This window comes from Macadamia integrifolia, chromosome 10 (genome assembly GCF_013358625.1).
Source record: "Macadamia integrifolia cultivar HAES 741 chromosome 10, SCU_Mint_v3, whole genome shotgun sequence".
Lineage (NCBI taxonomy): Eukaryota > Viridiplantae > Streptophyta > Magnoliopsida > Proteales > Proteaceae > Macadamia > Macadamia integrifolia.
The window spans coordinates 6,442,243-6,458,961 of NC_056566.1; the positions used below are offsets into that span (position 1 = coordinate 6,442,243).

Sequence of the window (16,719 nt, forward strand, 5' to 3'; positions counted from 1 at the left end):
CTGTCCTCGCACTTGAGAGAATCGCAAAGTTCAGGGAGTCAACAGTCATTCTAAAGAAACCACAATTAACATAATTTTTATAACCATAGTTGTCACGGCGTCAAATCGATCCAAGGCGGTCGAGGGGTGGCTAATTGATTTGGAGATGAATCAACCATTATGGCATTGCCAAGGCGGTCAAATCGCCAATGTGCCATTTTTTATTTCCCCTATTCTCTAAAGTTATTTAGCATGCTATAATCCTACAATATATACCCTATAACATATAAAACCAACATTAAACAACATCAAATCATCAAAAATCAACATAGCCCTATCAAAATCACCCTGCATTTTACAAAAAATCGACCGCCCCTGGCGTCCATGGCGGTGCCATGGTGACGCCTATTAGCCAATGACGACCGCCATTTGTGAGTCACGTAAATCGTAACACTGGCATGAACTTCTTTTTCCGTCAGGACGCCAAATCGCCGTTTATAACTGATATCAGCTAGCTTTAGCATTCCAGATCATGGATAAGTCATTAACCCATCACGAAACCTTCCATGCAAAACCATGTCCTGTCATGTCCACGGACATTCACAGCCATAGCTTGCTGAGTCGGGAATTGAGTCAGCTCTTGAGGGCTGCAAGTCAAGTCATTATGTTAACTCCACTTCAATGAAACTCAAAGCCAAGTGAACAGAGAGATTAGGATGAATCAGGTAACTTGGGATGAAGTATCCAAATTTAACAGGTCACACATAGCCCATTCCAATACAATTAATACATATGACTCTCAACTGATGAAAATCCTAACCTGGTACTTTTCTCTACCGTTTGCTCTCATATCTGTATCCCACGATTCTTACTCCCAAATCTCTCAGCACCTCTCACCTCCAACTCCCTAGGGCTCAAATCTCTCACCCACAATCTCCCATAAAAATCTTGCTCTCTCAGTTTTGTATGTTAATTTACCTCATCTGCACTCAGCAGTCTCTCTTACAACTCACAAGTCTCTCTCTCTCTCTCTCTGTTTTTGTTTGGTCATTGCTGCAACCACAATTCTTAAGAGGAAGAACAGAAAACAGAGAACAAGGCTGTGAGGCGCACACAGAAATTGCAGCCTGCCCCATCAATTTTCCAATTCTCAGATATGAGTTCTAATCAAATAGCACCTTTTATCGGGGAGGGGGTGGCTGAACCCCGATGAGAAAATTCAACCACTATTTGGGAATTTTTCATTTTTTAGTCTCTTCTGTATTTGTAAATTTAGGTATGATTTGCCAACGACAAAAAAGTATTCATTTTCATTTCTTTAAATCTTGTTCCGCTGGGGTGGGGGGTGGACTGGACTTAGAATGAACACATCTTTTCTCTTTTGATTCGATTTAATTTCTAGGTGTATATATATATATATATATATATACCTAAGTGATCTAACATTTGTCTTTAGCTATCTTTGCTGTTGCTGTTCTTTGTTAGTTTGCTTCATCATCACATTGCTTAGTATAAATCAGGTTATTTATAAGAGACGTCCTGAGAGGTTGGAAGTTCTCAAGCAAATGAAGAAAATCAGACAGGAAGGCATGAAAGCCATGATATTGGTTGGAAACATGGCACAACCTTAGATGATAGAAAGAAAAAGGTGGAGTGCCATTATTGTAGAAAAATAGTGAGTGGTGAAGTAAATAGGCCGAAGCACTATTTCACAAAGATTAAAGAGGATTGTGATCCATGTAAATTTGTTTCAACTAATGTGATGGTGGGAATGAGAGAGAAGCTGCAAGGAATCAAAGACGCAGAGAGTACAGAAGTCTGGAAGTAGAAGTCTCAAGGAGGGATGGATGTGGTTAAAGGTTGAACGATTGGAGTGATGGAGGCTGGACGAGGAATGATAACAGCAGCAGGGTGCGGGGTTGCAACCGGATTTGCAGACGGAATGGGGTGTGGTCAGAGTGATTGCTGTTCAGAAAAGAAGAAGAAGAAGAAATTGAAGTGGGAGGAAAGGGCTGGTAGTGATGCAAATGGTTGGGCCACTCACAGATGAGAATCTCTTCAGCAGGTCCATGGTAAAATCTATTTCAGCTTGTCCATTGGAACCAGCAGAGAAAAAAAATTCACCGGAAATGGAAAAGACGCCCTTAGAGAGAAGAGAAATTTAGAAACAATAAGACATAGGGGGCATTGGGGAAGAAAATAGAGAGGAAGCAGAAGTTGAGATTGCGAGATAGAGGATACTAGAAAAACCACCGTGAAGAGCAGGTGTTGGGTGGAGGGGGTGGTGGGGGTGGGGCAGGGGAAGGCGAGGGTTGCAGGGAAGGGGATCAAACATTGGAGAAGGTAGGGTGCAAGAAGTCGGGGGTAAAATGGTCATGGCTTAGGGAGAATCACTGTTTTGGGGTTTTGTAAATTCTAACCTAATTTTGTATATTGTTGATAACTAAAACACAAATTGGTTGGTTTTGTAAAAGAAAAACCAAAATTGGCTAATCATGTAATTTTCCCTTCTTTTTTTTTGGGGGGGGAGGGGGTGTTCTGAGAAGAAGATATTTGGGACTTGTGTTTCCCTCTTGGTTTGGATCTCCATTTGTATTGTTTTGGGGGTGTTCTTACATCATCTCTGATCTCATTGAACCTATGGAAGCTACATCAGGTGAGTTGAGTAGTACCAACTATCAACTGTAGTTCGATTGCCTTTGATAATCCCAATACTCAGATTTCTCTTGTGAAGTTGGATAGTACCAACTATTTGAATTGGTCACAGGGTGCTGGGTTGCAACCGGATTTGCAGACGGAATGGGGTGGGCTGAGAGTGGTTGTTGTTAAAAAAAGAAGAAGAAGAAATTAAGGTGGGAGGAAAGGGCTGGTAGTGATGCAAAGGGCTGGACCACTCACAGTTGAGAATCTCTTCTGCAGGTCCATGGTAAAATCTATTTCAGCTTGTCCATTCGAACCAGCAAAGAAAAAAAATTCACCGAAAATGGAAAAGACGCCATTAGAGAGGAGTAAATTTTAGAAACAATAAGACATAGGGGGCGTTGGGGAAGAAAATAGAGAACAAGCAGAAGTTGAGATTGCGGAGGTAGAGGATATTGGAAAAATAGACATGAAGGGCAGGTGTGGGGTGGAGGGGTGGGGGTGGGGGTGGGGCAAGGGAAGGCGAGGGTCGCAGGGAAGGATTGGACATCAGAGAAGGTAGGATGTAAGAAGTTGGGGGTAAAATGGTCATAGCTTATGGAGAATCATTGTTTTGGGTAGTTTTGTAAACCCTAGGTCCCTAACCCAATTTTGTATAATGTTGATAACTGAAACACAAATTGGTTAGTTTTGTAAAGGAAAACACAAAAGTGGATAATCATGTAATTTTCCTTCTTTTTTTTTGGGGGGGGGAGGGTTCTGAGAAAAAGATATTTGGGACTTTTGTTTCGCCTTTGGTTTGGATCTCCATTTGTGTTGTTTTAGGGGTGTTCTTATGTCTGATCTTATTGGACCTACGGAAGCTACATCAGGTGGGTCGAATAGCAATAACCCCAGTTCTATTGTCTTTGATAATCCCAATACTCAGATTTCTCCTGTGAAGTTGGATAATGCCAACTATTAGGATTGGTCACAATCTGTGAAGTTATCCTCGTGGAGTAGAGGGAGGATGGGGTACATTACTGAGGCTATCAAGGCTCCCACTGTCATTAATCTAGATTACCAGAAATGGGAAACTGTGAAATCTACTATTATGACTTAGCTCCTTTTTTCCATGGAACCTGAGATGGGTAAGAGGTTTATCTGGAAGGAAACTCCTAAGGATATATGAGATAGTGTTTCTAAGACCTATGATAGGGTAGATGTTTTTGCTAAGGTTTATCAGCTTCTTCAGCAGACTCTCTTTATGAAGTAGGGGAACAGGACTATCTCTGACTACTATACTACTGTTATAGGACTCTAGGAGGAGTATGATCATTACTGAGACCTGCAGTTGTCCAATCCTGTAGATGAAGTCAAGGTCTAAAAATCCCTTGAAAAGGAATGTGTTCTGATTTTACTAGGTGGGCTGAACTCAGACTATGAGCCAATCCGGATAGATTTTAGGTCGGTCACCTCTTCCATCCCTTGATGAGGTGTGTGGCTAGCACTGAGTGAGGAGACTATAAGAGGTGCTATAGATTTTGCACCTTCACTTAAGTGCTCTATTGTTTCTTCTACTACCCACGAAGAATGGCATGGAAGCAGCCAAGGCCAAGGGTCATCCCGTGGAGATGACAATGATAAACCCCAGCAGTGTGATCATTGTGGGAAACCTGGGCATACTCGAGAGAGGTACTAGGTTCTTCATTGCCATCCTCTTAGTACTCATAGTGGATTTACTAGCACACGTGGTGGCTGCAGAGAAGGATCCACAGTCGATGCTATTATGACAAAGATTAATCCCAAAGGACACTCATGGGCAAATTCCACCTCCTTTTCTAGGGATCATATTGCGTGATTCGCTGGCTCATGTCTTAACTTGATAGCCCACTACCTCATAGAATACTTCACCTTCCGTTATGTATGTCACCACATCTGCACCTTCCATTACTCCGTCGTGGGTCATTGACTCTGGTGCCACTGACCCTATGGTTGGTACATCCCATTATTATGATTGTTACTCTATTTGTTCTGGTAAGGATAAGGTTCGAGTCGCTGATGATACCCCCTCCTCTATTTCTAGTAAAGGCAATATTCCCATTACCTCTTCCACCTCACTTAATTATGTTCTTTATGTTCCTAACCTTACAAATGATCTTTTGTCTGTAAGCACTTTACTAAATCATTTAATTGTTGTATCACTTTTTTCCTTCTCATTGCCTCTTTCAGGATTTGGCAACAAAGAGGATTATTGGCAGTGGACGTGAGGAGAGCGAACTCTACCACCTTGAGTTGCAGTTTTTCTATTTTTTACTACACCATAGTCTTATACATGTGGCCGTAGTGATATAAGCTCTATAGACTTTATGTTGTTTTGGCATCAGCATTTGGGACATCCCTCTTTTGTTGTTATAAGGAAACAGTTACCTCATTTATTTACATCTTTTCCTTTTTCTCATGTATTTCATTGTGAACCATATACTTTTACTAAACATTGACGTTCAACTTATCCCTATCATGGTAATAGATCTGTAGTTCCCTTTCACATTGTGTATACTGATGGGTGAAGACCTTGTCCTACTACCTATTTGTTTGGCCATAATTACTTTGTTTCATTTTTTTGAATCTCGTTGTACTTGGACCATTCTTATGAAACAAAAGAGTGATGTTTATGATGCCTTTAAAAACTTCTATAAAATGGTCTGTACCAGTTTGAAACCAAGATAAAAAATTGTCAGATCTGATAAGGGGGGAGCACATGCATGGTGGTAGGGGTGTCAACGGGTCGGTCCGGGTTGAGTCGATTTCGGTATGGAAAGGCTGAAACTGAAACCGAAGCAATAGGGAAATTCCGGTTTCGATGCGGTTTGGTTTCGGTTTGTCTTCGATTTCTTAAATCGGTTTGTAATTGGGTTGGTTTCGGTTTTTGTTCCAGTTTGGATTCGAATTTCCATACAAATGTATACAAAACTATGCAAAATTTGGTTTTTTTAATGAATTTTGATGTGTTTCGGTTTCTTAGCAGTTTGGTTTCTGCTTCTGTCCGGGTTTTGAACTAGTTTCAGTTTAGTTTCGGGTTCATCCGGTTTTCTATGCTGTTTGGTTTGGTTTTGGGGTTGTAAAACTCCAAACCGAAACCGAACCAATAAGGCTTCGGTTCGATTTGGTCTGGGCTGTTATCAGTTCGATCCAGCCGGTTTTACCAGTTCGGTTTAGGGTTTAACACCCCTAAATGGTGGCCTACAGTATTTTTTTACTGACAATGGTATTATCCATTAGCTTGCTTATGTTGTTACACCCCAATAGAATGGGGTAACTGAGACATACATGCTTCTAAAACTTTTTGGTTTGAAACTGTTCTTACTGCTGCTTTTCTCATCAACTGTATGCCTACCAAAATCCTCGGGTCCCAAAATCCTATTGCAATCTTGTCTTCTCATTCTTTTAATTTTTCTCTTCCTCCTAGGGTGTTTGGTTGTTTTTATTATGTGCATGTTAACAAATCCACCCTCACCAAACTCGATCCCAAGGCTCTCAAATGCCTTTTCCTTGGGTATTCTTCCACTATCAAAGGCTACAAGTGTTACCACCCTTCTTCTCGCAAGCGATTTTTTTCTAAAGAATTCACTTTCCTTGAGTTTGTGCCTCTTTTTGCTTCTCATCAACATCCTCTTCAGGAAGAGAATGGAAGTGCAAGTGAAAAGGCTATTGATGCCATTCTCTTTCTTTCTCCTTTGCCTCTTACTCTTTTTTCTCTTGATATTGGAAACATAAAGAGGTGGATCACGTTGATATTGTGGATGTTGTTGATACTGGTGGTCTTTGCCATGAGAAGGATATTGTGTACACAAGAAGGACAAAGAAGACCTACCAAGAGTCCTCTTTAGATCCACATCTTGAGCTTCCCCTTCCTCAGTCAGATACAAGGTTTAAGATCTCGCTCTCGCCCCCCATCTCGCTAATCCAAAGAAAAGAGATCTCGCCGAGATCATGTATTTTTTCCCAGTCGATTCAGTGGTTGGCCTAGGTGGCTATATGATCATTTTAGCCCCCCTGAAAGTTGGTATTACCCTATTTTAGGCCTTCTAAACACAATGAAAACATCAGTTTTTTAAAATCAAACCTAAAATTGTACTTTGACTTTGTACCCTATTGTTGTTTAAAAGGGTAAGAGAGCTTCTACTAATCCTATAGCCCAGTTTGTTTCCTCTCTCTCTCTCTCTCTCTCTCTCTCTCTCTCTCCTACAAGTATTGCTTTTACAACTACTCCTTCTATTTCCATCCCCAAAACTATTACTGAGGCTATGTCAGATCCCACGTGGAAGCAAGCCATGTCTGAGGAAATGATGGCACTTGAGAAGAACTGTACCTAAAAACTGGTTGATCTTCCCAGGGGGAGATTTCTAATTGGATACAGGTGGGTATATACCATCAAGTACCGATCAGATAGTGTTATTGTGAGGTACAAGGCAAGATTGGTTGCCAAAGAGTATTGTCAAGTGCATAGAATGATTATCAGGGGACCTTTGCTCCTGTGGCCAAACATAACTCAATAAGAGTTCTCTTATATAAGGCGGCAAACAGAGATTGACCCTTTTATCGGTTGGATGTAAAGAATGCCTTCCTCCATGGAAACTTTGAGGAGGAAGTGTATATGCAGCCCCCTCCTGGCTTCAAGTTTCCAGCAGCTGATGGTAAGGTTTGTTTCCTAAATAAGGCACCATATGGTCTCAAGCAACCACCAAAGGCTTGGCTTGAGAGGTTCATGCAGGCCATTCTGAAAAATGGATATTCCCATAGTCAAGCAGACCATATATTATTTACCTGGCAAGGTCATGGCACCATCACAACATTGATTATTTATGCTGACAATACCGTGGTGACTGGAGATAATAATGATTATTTATGTTGATAATATCGTGTTGAAAATAGCTAGGTTGAAAGCCTATTTGGCCAAACAATTTGAGATCAAGGATCTAGGACACTTGAAGTATTTCTTAGGAATTTAAGTGTCAAGGCCTAAGAAGGGAATCAACATATGCCAAAGAAAGTTTGTGTTAGGCCTGTTAAAAGAAATAGGGATGTTGGGTTGTAAACCGGTAAGTTCTATTGAGCAGAATCATAAGCTAGGAGAAGATTGTGGTCTTTCCCTTGTTGAAGCAGGGAAGTACCAGAGGCTAGTGGGGAAGGTGATCTATTTGTTTTTTACTCGCCCAAACATTACTTATGTAGTAAGAGTAATGACCCAATTTATGCATGTGCCCAAGAGTGGGCACTTGGATGTTATGTACTGCATCCTCAGATATTTGAAATTCTCTCCTGAAAAAGGACTTTTGTATGCCGGGAACAATCACTCGAGGATAGAAGGTTATTCCAATACTGTTTGGGTTGGATCCATCTCTTACAGAAAATCTATATCTGGTTATTGCACATTTGTGAGTGTAACTTGGTTACATAAAAGAGCAAGAAACAACCTGTTATAGCTCGATCTAGTGCATTGGGTCATGGAGTTTGTGAACTCATTTGGTTGCATCAGTTGGTATTACACTGAAGGACCTATGCGATTCTATTGCGACAACAGAGTAGTTATAAGCATTGCCTATAACCCAGTTCAGCATTATAGAATAAAGCACATTGAAGTATACTGACATTTCATCAAAAAAAAGATTTTGGCAACATTTGCACACCTTTTATGAAGACAGGTGATTAATTGGCAGACATCTTCATCAAATGACTCATTCCTCACCAGTTCAGTACCCTCTCATATAAGTTGGGAATATATGACATTTATTCTCCAACTTGAGGAGGAGTGTTAGAGTTTTTATGTAATAGGGGTACTTTAGGAACTGTCATTATTTTAAGTTGTCCTAAGTTCTATTTTCCTTTTTTTCTCTTTTACCTCCCTATGGAGGAGTATGCAATTTACCTAAGATATTAGTTTGGACCTAATATATCTGGGAAGAGAAAAATGCTCAAAGGATTTGCCCTTCTATCTCTTTCTTCTCTAAACTTCTCTCCCTTCCTTCCTCTCTTCACGTCTTCTTCCTCATCTTTAACCCTAATATCTCTAACTTCCGACTGTGTGATGACTTCTAGAAAGCAACCATGAAGATCTGAAGTCCACTGCATGTAATGCTTGTCAGTCCCTCCAAGACTCCAAAATTATAATGTTGATAAAAACTCTGAGCCTTACGAGGCACTAAGTGAACAGATGAGAATTTGTTCAGATGAAACAGGATGTATGGGAAAAGTTCTCAAAATCAAACACAAGGATAAGACTCAGTGTATGCTTCCAAATTTACAATAACCCGCAACAAATCGACAAACTTTAATGAGCAATCACAACAAAATAGTTGCAATCTAGATAATAATAACAATAGAAACACATGAAAATATAGCTACATCTATAACATAAAAACACAGGAAAGCATTTGAACTACTACAGCAACTTCCATTAGAAAAGCTCAGCTAGGCATCAGCTAAACATTATAGGGTAAAGGGGAAAAGATAAAAAGATTAAAAAAAAAAAGGGAGACAGGCATATTTAGTGAATCACAAGAAGTTGCAAATATGGACAGGAACACAGACCAAATAGCTGAAATGCTATAAACAATATTGAGAACTGGTTACAAAATTAAAAATCACACAAGAAGCAAGTATTACTATAATAAATAATGAAAATATCCAAGAATCGCTCCTCAATTTCTTTGGCAGCACAAAGTGCATAAAAGAAAACTTGAAAGATTTGAAATACTTACACAAAATCAATGGTGAAATTCAGCAAAAAAAAGTTTCTGATCAACCACTTACTGACACCATTCATCGGACAAATATCTACAAGTTCTAAGAAACCCTAATCCCAAACAACCCCTCGGAAAACCGAAAAGCACTAAATAAACACCTCTTCCACGTGTTCATCTCTTTCAACCACAGCTAAGCTATTCAATTAAACATCCAAAACCCCTTGCCTTGCATCCAACCCAACGTGAAGTAAAAAGTGAGATCTGAACCTTGAAATTCAAATTGCTGATGACGAAACTCCGATTACAGAACATAGTCGTCACGGGCATCTAGGGTGCCCAAGGCGGTGGAGCGAACCCAAAAGTAAGTCGACACGGCGACCAAGGCGTCTGGACGCCAAGGCCTTGACAAGTACGTCACAGAAACGATAAACGATCGAAATAGCAAATGAAGCATTGAACTCGGTGACTTAGAGCAAACCAAAACTGAAAGGGCAAGTGTTTCTATCGGCGACCTCCAGTCCATGGTTTTGTTCCATGAGTCAAATGGTAGACCCGGTTTTCATAGAACCTTTCAAATCACATTTCCAAATTCTGTTGGAACTTGTACAGAATTTCTAGATTTAGAGCAGATTAGCAAAAGTATATAGAAATTTGCGAAACTAAACGCCCTAAAAAGGAACTGTTGGATTTATGGGTTAAATTAATTATTCGGGTTAATTAAATGGGTGAGAGTCAAATTGCATGAACCGATTCAGTCCACTGTCAAGTTTAGGGATATGCTCGCTCAACCCATTGTGGTTTAGGGTTTTGAGTGCAGGACAGTATTATAAATACTAGGTTTTTAGTCCTTACAGCCATTATTCACTCTTCTCCACTTTACCACTAAAGTGAGGAGGTTTAAGGGGTTGTAGAAGGTCGATAGCCAAGCCAAGAGAGTGTAAGTGGGAGTGACCAACATCAATCATCTTCAAGAGAGCGTAAGTGGGAGTGACCAACATCAATTATCTTTAGTATACTAGGTAAAAGGTACAAATCAATCCTCCATAATTTTATTAGATTCGTGTTCTTATTTTTCTTGTGTGGTTTCTTCAATAGCGTTTCAAAGTCAAACTCGGGAGTCCTAACAGGAACTAGTTAGAAAATTGAAATAATGTCCACAATACCTTGAATAAGAACGGATCGAGAACTGTCACGACGTTAACAAACGAAGGATCCAGCCCAATCTTCTCCCGAGCTTCCCTCGTGGCCGTCTCTCTGTCATCTGTGTTGCCATCCTCCTTCCCGGCAACGACACTTCACCTGCAACAATAATTCACCTCGTCTTATAAAATTCAAACAAGGAAACATTAGAGTTTCACTTTCCTCGTACTGAGTGAGTAGAGAGCGCACCATCGCTTTCGAAGAGACAGACGAGCACCGCAGCTCTCTTGGGCTTGAATTATTCTGGGTGAGCAATAATTGCTGCCGATGATTCTGCTATACCCACCTATGAAATTTCCTTCCCTGCACTTCCTTCGATTGGTTTCTTCTCGATACCATCGTCGTCGTTGAAGGAAGGTGGAGGTTTGTAGAGACAGAGCTGTTGGGCTAAATTTATAAGTCTTTGTGAACCTCTGATGTAGTTAGAATCCACAAGATGAGAGACAGAATTGGGAACTGAAGATGGTGGAGTGGTAGTCATTGACAATATCCCCACCCCCAGCGAACCTCCAACTGCCCCTCTCCTCCCCTGCCCTCCTTCCTCAATACCTTCCATCGCCCCGAGAACAGACCAGGGGTAAAATGGGAATTAAAGGAAAAAAAATAAGAAACCTCAGACTTTAGTGCCGTTACCGTTCTGTCCTATACTTGAACCTTGCTTTTGCCCAGAGCGAGTGGGCGGAGAAGACGACGGAGCAAAACCAGGTAAGGTTACCTCTCTCTCTCTCTCTCTCTCTCTTCTTTTTTTCCTCCGTGTGGGTTTAGGAGGAAGAGTTTTTGTACTTTTTCTCTGGGAATCTGTCCCCTTGGCCGGATTACTTCGCTCGGTTTCTTCAAAAGTGAAGAAGAATTGTTCTGTCTGCCATTTTATATTTGAGTCACTTAATTTTAAGAACTTCTGCTTCTTATCTGTTGAGATTGATGTTGAAATGAAGATATGTCTCTTGAATTGGAATTCTAAATGGAAAAAAGACTAATCTGGACTTCAGACAATTTTTAGGGTTGTCCATTCCAAACTCTGTTACTCTATTATCTATCAGGAAGAAAATAGGCAAAAATGGGTGTTAATATCATATAAACAACAAAAAGTCTATAATCAGTAAAGAATTTCAAAGAAAAAATATCTATTCAAGTAATTTACACAATGGCCACTTCTTTGATGGAAGGGGCATTGGCAACTGAGGAAGTTTAGAGGGTTTTATGTTCAAGATTGAAAACAGATTCTTCTGGTCCTGGTATGTTGTTCAATGATGGGGTGAGTGAATATGCTAGTTTCCAGTCCCTAAGGTTTCTGTTGGGTATGTTCTTTGAGGTGTAGTGAGAGGAATCTGCTGTGAGTATGCTGTTCTGATTGGTTCCCTGAGGTTTCTGTCAAAAATGTAATTTGAGGCAGAGAGGGAAATCTGCAGAATTTTAAGTGTCTATGTTATTGGTAATGGAAACCTCCTTGCAGCCACTCACACGAATATGTTTAGTGCTCTTCACTGCTTTCAGTGAAAATTGAATGGTTCTCATTCAACCCTAGTATGACACGGTCCATGCCGTTGTAGGGTTAGTATGGGCCCACGGGACTAGTCAGGCCAAAGGCCTAAATACCTGTCATTGGCAAAAAAAAAAAAAATATATATATATATATATATATTATTGGTGATGGAGTCTATGTAGTGTGTACCATGTATAGTCCGAAATTCTTTTATTTTTTTTTAATTATATTCTGTTTTTCTATCACTTGCATGCCATTCAATTTTTGGTACTATTAAAAAGAAGAAGTTGAATTTTGAAATGTATATATTTAGGTCCAGAATTAATTTTTTTCCCAAGGCAACCTTTTGACCAAATTTTGACCACCTTGTTCAAATTAGCAAAATGAAGTAAACTTTGAATTTTACTTGTTCTGATTTTTGAATCTGAATTTGCTGACTATTACTGCAACCACCTTTTACCTCATGCTTGCTACTTTGTTTGGTCTCCTCAACCAACAGAAGACATTTGGTTCTCCACTCCCACTTCAGTTCTAGGAAAATATAGGGCATCAAGTTTGAGGCCTTTGATTCTTTCTTCAGCGCAACTTACTTCATTAGAAGCAGTTGCATACTAGCATTTATTGTACCAAAAAAAAATTACTAGCATTTATAGGTATATCAACAACAAAGATTCCTGTTATTAGTTGATTCTTAATATCTCATAATATTTGCAGGACTTGGATGTGCCTTCATATTTGGATTGGAACTTTTCTACCTGCCCCTTCATGACTGACAAATATAATATTAAATGATGTATGCTTAAACTAGTTTTTCAAATGTAGGAAGGGGTGAAAACTTGGTGACTATGCCTATAACCTTGGAAAGATTCAACTAAGAAGCTTATGTGATTTCTGGAACTGAAAGTTTCAGCAAAACATCATGTAGCCTTGGAAGGATTCAACTAAAGAAACTCGTGTTTTCAGGAACTAAAAATTTCTGCGAAGAACGATGTCGATATTAGCATTTCTTAACTGAAAACCTCTTCCTTTGGTTTATGCTTTGTAATGCCTAGGAAATAGTTTTCCATTGACAATAACTTATTACTAGTTGTACAACTATATTAATGATTTATTTGTGTGGATTTCTGGATGGGAACAGCTTGTGTACAATGTCACAGGACTGGTGTGATGGTCTGGGCACCTGCCATGTGTTTGACTGTTTAAAATTTTCTGTCCTCAAAAGTAATGCATAAAAGGTAGTGACCAAAACCTGAGCCCTCAGACATACATCTATTTATCTTAATATATATATATATATATATTTTGAAGTCTAGGTTGGGTCTAGGTTGCTGTCTTGGATACTTTTATTCATTGAGACATTGGGGAAGGTTAGACCTATCTGTTTGTTATGTCTAGAACTGCTTCCAATAAAGCACTAATCCCCAGATCCAGATCCATGTCCATCTGATTCTTAGGTCAAATATTGACCAGGTGCATTAATTTGAGTCTGATATGGTTCCAAACTCAGATTGAATTTCGAACTGATTTTTTTGGATCCATATAATTTTTTTTTTTCCCCTAGGAAACTGTTTGCAAATATTATCAACTCCTTCGATAAGCTTTTCATCTCTTTCTGAGTTTTGCTTGCTGAGATATAATATTTCTCATATTCGACCCGCTACTGTTGTGAATTCCTTGATTGAGTTGGATTCTATCAGATCTCAGAATTTGACCATCAAATCATTCTGAAAATCTGATATTTTGTTACCTTATCTTAATAGCATTCTATAAGAATTTCAAGTATATCTGACTCTTTGTGTTATTGGATTTTCTTTCGAATCTGGTATATTTTTCTTGTGGACCATTCTGGACTGTTGCTGGTTTTCTGAAACTTGGTATGAAGTGGATTTGAACCACATTATTTAGTATCAGAGCCTTGATAGATACTGGTACAAGTAATCATGACATGGCTGACAGTTTTAGGCAAATGTCAAGACAATTTCAAATGATTGTCAATGATGTTGCAATCCTAAAACAACAACATGGTGAATCTTCACACCCCCATGCCTGAAAACTAAATACAGTTATATATCTCCTATTTCCAACTGGAACCTAGGTTTCTTCCCTGCAAAACTAGTTAGTTGTAAAAAAAAGGGGGGGGTGGGGGAATAAAAGGAAAGAAGAGGAGCCCTTGAAGTTATTTATGTTTGATTCTTTGGATAGATAATTTTATGTATATAGTTCTTTTGTCCATATTCCATCATATTTCCAGCTTTTTAGGTCATCATAAAAAATTGTTCGAGGAGATCATTTTCCTGATATGTTTCATGTTAATATACATCCCTACTTCCCTTAATTTCCTTTGCCTCTACATCTGTTTATTACTCTCCTTATTCAAGCTAATTTGAGTAGGATCTGTTTGCATAGGATCAAAATGGATGACCCTATGAGGCAATTGCAGCAGAGCTTAATTGAGGTTGAGACTGAAGCTGAGAGACTTCTTTTGGCGAGACATCAGGTGATTAAAAGTTTCCATGTCATGTTAAGAAGAAAAATAAAATTTGTATTTCAAGCATTTGTCAAATGTTATGGTGAATTCTGGTGGGAAATGCAGCTAGTTGAAAATGATAGAGCTAGAAATGGAAATAGAGAGGCACTGACAGCACTTCGGAAGAGAGCTCGAACTGCAAAAACCAGTGTGCCATCCCCTTTTGAGTCAATAATGAGGGAGATCAAAGATCCTGAATCAAGGCCATTGGTGAAGGAGGTTTGCACCACATGCGGAAATCATGATTCAAAGGAGCATACTTGGATGATGTTCCCGGGGACAGATGTCTTTGTACGGATTCCATTTCACGCAGCTCATACTATATTGGAGAAAGGTTTTCCTTTTTTCCTTCCTCCCTGCATCGTTTTCTTAATTGATGATATGTTCATTCTCGTAGAAAATCCTTCTTTTCATTTTGAAACCACTATAAACTGTATGCAATCCCCCCCCCCCTTTTTAAGGGGTATAAAAAAGAAGCCGATTTGGTTTTCGTGCTTGGCACACATAGGAAGGGCAACCAAGTTCCCAAATAAAGCTTTGAAGATCTGCTAAGAATATGAAACTACTTGAAAAAGGGGCTTAGTGGTTGAAGTTGAGTAAACTGATTTTGTTTAAAAAGAAAAGTCAATTAACTTTTCCGAACATTGTGTCATACCCTAAGAACTGTGATGCGGAACTTATGTTCCAAATCATCAAAAATTCCACTGATCTACTATAAAGATACTGTCCACGGATTTCTTCTTTACCATTAAAGACTGAATTCCAAAGGCTACCCTGCTGAACATCGTCCCCTGTTAAGGCGTCCTCGCCTTGCGGCCCAACCATGGCCTTTGCTTAACACCCCGGGTTAAGGAATGTAAGGGGAGGCGAAACTGTCTGAAGTACAATGGAGAGTACCAATACAGATGTTTGATAACTATTTCTTTTAGAATGTTTTGTCCTATTTATTATTTTCTCTACTTTATTTTGGGTCTGCAGATCAAGAACGACTTGACTATGATACGAAGAAACTACAAAGCCTTGTGAAGGAGAAGTCTCTTTGGATTTCAGAAATGGGTGTTCTTGCCGACAGTATTGGTCCAGGTACACTTAAATCGCTGGTTACATTAACTGATAAATCAAAGTAAGCTTTGTAAGGCAAAGTAACAGTCCAGCCCCCAACCCCCCCCCCCCCCCCACCCTTTTTTTTTTCTTTCATCTTTTACTCTAGTGATAGCTAGGTCTCTTAGGATGTGACTTTTCTAGGATTTGGGGGGGGGGGGGGGGGGGGGGGTTGGGGGTTTATTTGTGGTCATTCTTCAGAGGAAATGTAATTATGTATCTTGTCATGCTGAGATACTTAACGGATGGTCATGAGCCAATAGACTGATAGACTTGTAGAATAATATTAATGCTGCTTCACTGAAGTGTAATCTTTTGATCTTTTGGAAATATTGTAAATTGGTCACTTGAACTCACTTTTAAGACACTTTGTTTTGTTTTGGGTTTGCAGTCTTCTGTTAAAAGGATGCACCCATGTTTCCAGTATATTGTGGCAATTCATGAGAGACTTTTAGGATCCCTTATACAAGGTTGTTTATAAATATTATATAAGGTTGCGTCAATGTTTGTCAGAGGTTGTTTATAAATATTATATAAGGTTGCCTCAATGTTTGTCAGATTAGATTGGCCCAAATATAGATTCCCAAGTTTTACTGCCTAAAAGACTAAGGTTGAGTCCAAATAAAGATCGCCAAAACAAACGAAGCCTACAAGTTAAGGTTTGATTTCCCGAATTCTTTGGGAAATTTTGGACTTGCAAAAGAAAACAGTGTAACCCTACCCTTAAGCGTAGGGTGAATCCACAAACGCTAATAAGGGTGAACCACATTTAGAGGATAATAACAAAAATACTTTTGGGAAATCTACAAAATACTGTTAAATCAACTATGCCACCCATTTGGGATCCAAGTAAGATTTTTGAAGTAGATCACTAGATTTTTGTGATGCCACCTAGGAGTGAAAGTCCTTACTTAAAAAAAAAAAAAAAAAAAAAAAAAAAAACTATGGGTGAAAGTTTGACCCTAATAACCTGAACCCACATTTAAGCCTGTACAAGACTTGAGTCAAGTTTTTTTACCCCAAGGCGGGTTAGGGTTGAAAAACCCCAAGCCTGGGTCAAGGTT

The 16,719-nt window shown here is 39.3% G+C and overlaps 1 protein-coding gene and 1 long non-coding RNA gene across 4 annotated transcripts; one reads left to right on the forward strand and one right to left on the reverse strand.

Moving 5' to 3' along the window:
* Positions 1-138: 138 nt before the first annotated feature.
* On the reverse strand, positions 139-9,994 carry LOC122090579. The gene is made up of 2 exons (XR_006143677.1): positions 9,612-9,994; positions 139-626 (listed from the first exon to the last, which is right to left on the reverse strand). It is a non-coding gene; the product is annotated as an uncharacterized LOC122090579 (long non-coding RNA).
* A 351-nt stretch (positions 9,995-10,345) lies between these two features.
* LOC122090578 lies at positions 10,346-16,045 on the forward strand. Of its 3 annotated transcripts, XM_042660218.1 has the most exons (5): positions 10,532-11,249; positions 13,166-13,262; positions 14,434-14,524; positions 14,621-14,888; positions 15,533-16,045. In XM_042660218.1, exons 2-5 carry the CDS (start codon positions 13,252-13,254, stop codon positions 15,679-15,681), a joined length of 519 nt encoding a protein of 172 aa, XP_042516152.1. In that variant the 5' UTR covers positions 10,532-11,249; positions 13,166-13,251; the 3' UTR covers positions 15,682-16,045. The 3 variants fall into 3 exon arrangements, with proteins under 3 accessions (XP_042516154.1, XP_042516152.1, XP_042516153.1); XM_042660220.1 differs by lacking the exons at positions 10,532-11,249; positions 13,166-13,262 and adding an exon at positions 10,346-10,370; XM_042660219.1 differs by lacking the exon at positions 13,166-13,262 and having other exon boundaries at positions 10,534-11,249.
* The last annotated feature ends 674 nt before the right edge of the window (positions 16,046-16,719 follow it).

Coding starts and splice junctions, on each gene's coding strand:
- LOC122090578 (XM_042660218.1), top strand. Junction 14,525..14,620: donor TTCTTTTGGCGAGACATCAG/GTGATTAAAAGT, acceptor TGGGAAATGCAG/CTAGTTGAAAATGATAGAGC. Junction 14,889..15,532: donor TCATACTATATTGGAGAAAG/GTTTTCCTTTTT, acceptor TTGGGTCTGCAG/ATCAAGAACGACTTGACTAT.